General features: G+C 48.6%; 1 protein-coding gene across 2 annotated transcripts in view; it reads right to left on the bottom strand.

Annotated features, from left to right (window-relative positions):
- Positions 1-718, bottom strand: part of Glg1 (golgi glycoprotein 1) — a 99,291-nt gene extending 98,573 nt beyond the window's left edge. The window contains exon 1 of one of the 2 annotated variants that reach the window (XM_039097676.2): positions 275-718. In XM_039097676.2, the coding sequence (XP_038953604.1) occupies positions 275-688 (414 nt within the window). In that variant the 5' untranslated portion in view covers positions 689-718. 2 annotated transcript variants of the gene reach the window in all.
- Positions 719-7,311: the final 6,593 nt, after the last annotated feature.

The following is a 7,311-nucleotide window of genomic DNA, read 5'->3' on the forward strand; positions in this document are numbered from 1 at the left end:
GGCCTTCGCCTACTGAGGCCGTGAGCCGAGGTCCTGATCCCAGAACACCGCGACAAGGAGCGAAATAAGGGACTGGGGAAGGAAGGATTGGGGTGGGATCCGCTTGCTCGAATGCACCGGGGAGTGAGGGGCAGGAAAGAGAAAAGCGCGAGCACAGCCCTAAAGGAAAAGAGTGAGGGAAGCTGCAGCCCGGCATCCGCGGCTTCCAGGCCGGCGACACCCTCCGGCCCGCACCAGGCTCGGCCCTCCTCCCAGGCCCGTCCCACCTTCTCACCTCCCTCACGTCCTGCAGGCACTCGAGCACCGCCAGGTTGTTGCTCCAGGTGTGTTTGGGGCACACACGGGTCACGTCCTCTCTGCAGGACTCTTCCTCCGCCAGCTTCCAGCCTCCGCCAGTCCCACCGGGCCCTGCTCCGCCCCGCCGGGCCGGGAGCCCGCCCGCCGGGAAAGGCTGCTGCTGCTGAGGCGGCGGCTGCTGCTGCTGCTGCTGCTGCGATAACTGAGGCAGCTGAGGTGGCTGCTGCCCGACCGGGTTGCCGCCTCCAGCTTGCCCTGCGAAGGGCCCAAAGTTGACCCCCGGACCCTGGCCCTGACCGTGGCTATTCTGGACCCCTGCTGCCACTAGCAGCAGCAGCTGCAACGCCGCCGACAAGCGGAACATCCTCCGTACACGTCCACACACCGCCATCTTGGGTTCGCGGCGAGCTCGACGCACCCGCCGGCGACGTGTATTTAAATGAGGGGGCGGAGCCGCGGGCGTGGGCTGGCGTGACTCCTCCCCAGCGGGCGGTAGACCCGGGAGTCCACCGTGGAGTGAAAAACGGGGATGCGCTATGAAGGGCCCACGCCCTATACCGGGCTGGCGGGAAAGTGGCTTTCCTTCCCGGAGGAACTGCTGGGGCTGCTTAGAAAACCCGGGTAGGGGCACCGTGGTACAAATCTCTCGATTGTCGTCATGGAAAAGAGAAATTAATTTGGGCTGACACAACTAAGATGGCCGGTGAAATATTTCGCCGGTTCAGTGACTCACGTGGGCAAAGGGTTAAAAACTTTGTGTGTTATAGATGAACTTCAAAACCAAATGTATTCCGGTATCTGAGAGCCTCATTTTGTATTTGACCTGTATTTCTTACCTAGAGAACGAATGAATGTTAAGCGTACATAGGTTATAATCCTTGCTCTTGGGCCTTCTAGGTGATCGCGCGAATGTAAAGTAAAACTGAACATTTAGAATAAAGACCAGGAAGGGACTGGTGATGTAGATCACTTGGTAGCGAGCACAAAGACGTGGATTTGATCCCCTGCACCTCATAACCCGGGTGTAGTGGCATATGCCTGTGATCCTAGCATTCAGGAGGTGAAGGCAGGAAGTTTGAGGACAATGTATGACTGTTCCCAGGGGGGAAAAAGGAACAAAATCAAGGAAAATGCCTGGTCTGTAACATGAAATTCCAACATCGAGCACCTTTGCCTGGACGTCTCCTTTAAGAACCAGGACTTAGATTCCCTCTACGTCTGTTTTTAAAACAAGGTCTCGCTGTTGTGCCCTGGCTGACCTGAAACTCACTATGTAGATAGACCAGGCTGCTCTCCAATTCACAGAGTTGCCCCTGCCTCCTGTGAGCTACAGGTCAAGCCTGTGTCAGCATATTTTATTGCTGACCTGTATGCAACATCTTCAACATTACTTCACCACACACTAGTGACCCCTCTTAGGTTCAGAGCGTCACGCTTCGCTTCCACGAAGCCTTTTCACATCCAGCATGTCAGCTAGGCCAGCATCACAAAGGTTAGGTTCTAATTCAATTGAGAAAAACATTGTATGGAGGGAAGATCTTAATGGTTCTGTACAGAGGGATTAAGTGAACTGTCCAGGATGAACTCTGCCAGTCTGCAGACAGTTTCCAACTAGACCTTCAGTGTTCTTGCCACTCTAGGGCACTTCTATCCCACTCTGGCAATTCAGCATGTTGGTAGTAAAGGAAGACAATTTACTGACCATACTGTATTCAAATACAGCTTAACAAAGCGATGGGGAGCTGGGAAGATAGCTCTTCTAGAGGATTTGAGTTCCTTCCCCAGCACCCACATGGGAGCTAGAAACCATCAGTAACTGCAATCCCAGGGGCTCCAGTGCCCTCTTCTGGTTTCTCTGGGCACTGCAAGCACACGGTACACAAACAGTTATGCAGGCAAACACCCATACACAAAAGAAATAAATAATTGTTTTTCTTTCTTTTTTTTGTTCTGTTTTTTCTTTTTTTTAAACCAGTTTTATTCATCAACAATTTCATTTCATCAATGAGACACTCCCAGATCTAAATCCCCAAGCAGGTGCCTCAGAAGCCCCAATAGACCAAAAATACACACACACACACACACACACACACACACACACACACACACACACACAAATAAAATATTCATTGTCACAAAATGAATGATCAAGGTCACAGAGGGAAAAAAAAAAGCTAGTAGTGCTAACCAGTTAATCCTGTAATCATACCATGGGAAAAGGAGGCAAGAAGTCAGTGTCAGAGAAAGAGGGGGGGGGGGGTCAGTGTCATATTGTGCTACATATTGAGCTGATAGCTAGCCTGATGTATACTACCTTTGAGGGGAGGCTGTTAAAAGAATTGGAACCACAGGCTTCCACCAGAGATGAACCTCTGTGTGATGTGGCCCTGCAGGTAATAGAGGAGGCCCTAGTTGGTGACTCAGCATGTGGCATACCATTTCTGTCCAATGCCATCTGCCCTGGCATCCTGGTATTCAAACCTTGACCCTGAGGTTTCTGGAACGCATCCACCAATACAGTGAGTTGGTGTAGCCAGGAGCCTGAAAGGGAAGGGAGCAGTTTTTGTGCTACGTGTTGGCGTGGCCCCATGGGCAAGGAGGATCAGCAGCTGTGCGTACAGCTGCTAAGGATCAGGTGGGTTGATGGGAGTGAGCCTGGACTTCCAGCTTGGTGGCTGGCACAGAGGGCTCTGTGGGTAGCCGAAGGGGTATCATCCCGGGCACACTGCTGCAGCCTGGTCAAGGAAGGGCGCATCTCCTGCTCCATGGATCACTGGATGAACCAAGCCCCAACTTATCCCTCCTTCAGTTTGAGGTCTGGGTATGGTTCCATTTTGAAGTGTTGTCCCAGCTCCCAAAGCTGCTCTCAACTGTACTTCTGGTCAAGGGGACTCAGGGTGTAGGAGGTCAGAGTTGCTTCCATCCCGTCTGTAGCTCACTTTGGGTGGGATTGAAGGTATCTGTCTTGTTTTTCTTTTTCTTTTTTTTAAAGATTTATTTATTTACTATATATAAGAACGCTGTGTCTGGGTTGGAGAGATGACTCAGTGGTTAAGAGCACTGACTGCTCTTCCAGAGGTCCTGAGTTCAATTCCCAGCAACCACATGGTGGCTCACAACCATCTGTAACGAGATCTGGTGCCTCTTCTGGCCTGCAGTCATACATGCAGGCAGAAAGCTGTATGATATATACATAATAAACATTTTTCCAAAAAAAAAAAAAAGAATGCTGTATCTGTCTTCAGACACACCAGAAGAGGGCATCAGATCCCATTACAGATGGCTGTGAGCCACTCAGGACCTCTGGAAGAACAATCAGTGCTCTTCACCACTGAGCCATCTCTCCAGCCCTGTTTTGTTTTTCAAAATAGCACTTCACTGTGTAGCCCTGATTTCCCTAGCACTCATTCTGTAGACCAGGCTGGCCTGGAAGAACTTACAAAGATCAATCAGCTTGCCTCTGCTTCCACCATGCTGGGATTAAAGATGTACACCACCAGTCCGACCAATCTGATGTTTGTAAAGCAAAGCAAACAGAAAAGATGTGGTGGGGCATGACTTGAATCCCAGCATTCAGGAAGCTGAGGCAGGTGGATCTCAGAATTTGATGCCAGCCTGACATAAATAGCAAGGGTCAGGCCAACCAGGGTTACACAGTGAGAACCTGTCTCAGAAACTAAAGCAAGTGTAAAGCCTTTGCTTCTGCTGTTCTGAAACCACAGATAGATAGTCAAGACTAGACTAGAACCAGAAGAGTCGAATAGGGGCTTAAGCCACCAGGAAAGGGGACTGCTGAGACAGAATAGTCTGTAGGTTCAAACTGCCCACTGTGGTTGGCCCTGGCCTCTATCTCTAAAAATAGAAGTATGTTAGAAGTATGTTGGCATTTCCATCAGCACTCGCCCTTGTTACTACCACAAAGTTATCTTGAGACATAGTCATGGACTAAAGTAACTCAGTGTGGACTAAATATACACAGTCCATAGTAGTAACGTGGCATAGATAAGTCTCAAACAACCAAGTCGCCACAAGCCCATGAGATCACTAAAGGCCAGTGCTCAGGTTATTTTAAGCCAGTCTAAGGCTGGCAGTTGCCTATCTCTCATCTTGCACTGAGCAAATCCTATGCCGTGCCACAGATGGTCTCTAGTGATAGCGGATGAGGATAAATCTATCTTGAAGTCTCAGTGGCCAAGAAACAAGACACTGAGAAATCTGGGAACCCAGCCAGCTCAGGCAATGCCCCACCGAGTCAGACCTTACAGAAGCCATAGCCTCCCACCAGTAGGAAAACGGTTGGTTTTACTCAAGTCTTCCAGCCTCATTGACTTTTCAATATAAGGTACACTACGTCAGGCCAGGCATGGTCGCTCATGCCGGTAATTCCAGCACTTGGGAGCTTGAAAGAGAAACCAGAAGAGAAACACCGCAAGCTCTGCAAGTTCTACCTGTCAACACACACACACACACACACACACACACACACACACACACACACACACACACACGAGGTAGGGGAAGAGAATATAGGTAGGTAGCACAATGTTTTAGCACATGCCCAGCATGTCTAAGGCGCTGGGTTTAGCCCCTAGACTTAGTAAAACACACGACCTCTATCAGAACTAGGGGTTATTTTTACTCATTGTACTGTGTTAACATGCCTGCTTCACTAATTTATTTATTCAGTAGGAATCTGTGGAACATTTTGTTTGTCTTGGTTTTTGGAACAAAGGTCTCAATACACAGAAGAAGCTGGTCCAAACTGGTCTTGGTCTTCAGTTAGTCTTGCTTTGGCCTCTCTAGTATAGTATTGGGGTTGCAAACTACCCCACCAGAGACCTGCTGATGATGAACTTTTTTTTTCTTTTTTTTCCGGAGCTGGGGACCGAACCCAGGGCCTTGTGCTTGCTAGGCAAGCGCTCCACCACTGAGCTAAATCCCCAACCCCGATGATGAACATTTTTAAAATTTGCAGGCATTGCTTAAGATCTGGCATATGTGAGGGATAAACAAGCCAGATGAACTGTTTAAAGATGTAAGATAGTGGGGCATGGCAGTATGCACCATCAATAAGCCTTGAATTCCAACACTCGGGAGGCAAAAGCAGGCAGATTTCTGAGTATGAGGCCAGCCTAGTCTACAGAGAGTGTTCCAGGACAGCCAGGGCTACGCAGAAAAACCCTGTCTTGAAAAACCAAAAGAGAACACAAACAAAATAAAATGAAACTAAGTTCAAGACCCCGAGGAGATGGCAATGGGCATCTATAAGGCAGAACAAGGTTTGGAGGCACAGGTCTGTAATCCCAGCTAAGGCAGGATGGCTGCAGATTCAAAGCCAGGCCAGGCAACATAACAAGCCTTGGTGTCTGTAACGAGGAGCGGGAGAGATGGGAAAATCAGAGAACTGGACAGGGGTTAGCTCTTAAGGCCTCTAGAAAGTTTAAGAAACCAATAGCCTGGATGGGATAATAAAGGGCTGTAAGTCTAAAGGACGTACCCCTTGAGTGGATTCTCAACACTGTGACAGTTCATCAGAAGACAGCCCATAGAGGAAATAGTATTTTTATTAAGCTAAAGACGCACAGGAAGGAGTTCAGAGCCTCCTTCCCTCAATACCTGGCACTTAAGGACCGAAACACTGGAAAGAGCCAGGCACTGCGGTAAGGGCCTCTAATCTCAGCATTCAGGAGGACGAGTGTTTGCCACAAGCCTAAATTACGTAGCAAGACCCAATCTCAAAACAAAACCGCAAAGACAAGCTAGGCTTGGCCACCTGTCCTCAGGATACTAATTAAGAAGACCAGTGATAAAAAAAAAACTTTCAGGGGATGTACTTGATGTGGTCACCATGGGAAGAGTGACGGTGATCCCCCACATCCATCTGCCTTTAGTGGTGAGCACGAAGTTTATGTTTACCTAATGTGCAAGATTATGCACAGCTAAGTAATCCCAATCATGGGGTTGGGGTGTGGTCCTGCCCATTATCCTCCACTGTTATCTTGGCTTCACTCTCTCACAAGCTGTTCTGAGAAGTTGTCAGAACTGTATGAATGTGCCTTCCTACCACACACTCCCCAAGTATCCCCTCTAGCTGGCACCAGACTTTAGTCTCCCAGCCTGAAATTCCGGAGGAAATAGCAATTCGTGTGGGGCCATTGTTTGAAAAGTCCGATGGCTTAAGGAAGGGACATACTCTAGAATATCTTCTCTAGGATATCTTCACGTCTTCCAGACTGCTGCAAAAACAACAAACAAAACAAACAGGAACAAACACACTTCCCCCCAACCCCCACAAAAAACAAACAAACCACCATTTTTTTTTCAAGTGAAGGAAAATCACAGAAAAGAGCTAAAAATCTGTGAAGAGTTTCTCCTAAGTCACAGGCTGACTTTTAAGCACACAGGTGTAGAGCGAGGCTCCCAAGGCTCCAGAAAACAATGGCTGAGGAGTAATAAACTGCATGGAGCTTCCTGCAGCTGAAAGGGCTGAAGAAGTTGATTGACCTCAGGGTTTAAACCATGCTGAGATAGAGTAGCCTTGGGTAAACACTCTCAGTTGAGGCCTCAGAAAGGCAACACCCTGAAGTAAAAGACCAACACTCTAGGAGGGACCTTGCCCTGGATTAAAGGGCAAGACTACAATAGATCAGCCTTTATAAAGCTTAAGACGTTCCCCAGTGAGATCGAGGTTATTCATTCTGAAAGAGGAGCATTTTGAGTGCATTATTCTCGTGTGCACACATGCATCCGTGAGAGAGAGAGAGAGAGAGAGAGAGAGAGAGAGAGAGAGAGGGAGAGAGAGAGAGAGAGAGAGAGAGAGAGAGAGAGAGAGAGAGAGAGTGAGTGTGTGTGTTGTTGGACTGTGGGTAGGTTCATTCTTTTTGCAGTAATTTTTGTTTTGCAGAGCGTAGCCCTGGCTGGCATGGAACTCAGTACACAGATAGCCAGATCAGGTTGCCCTCAAACTCAAGACTTCCAACTGCCTCCTCTGCTTCTCTGCCTCTCTCTGCCTCT

Source organism: Rattus norvegicus, chromosome 19, assembly GCF_036323735.1.
Source record: "Rattus norvegicus strain BN/NHsdMcwi chromosome 19, GRCr8, whole genome shotgun sequence".
NCBI lineage: Eukaryota > Metazoa > Chordata > Mammalia > Rodentia > Muridae > Rattus > Rattus norvegicus.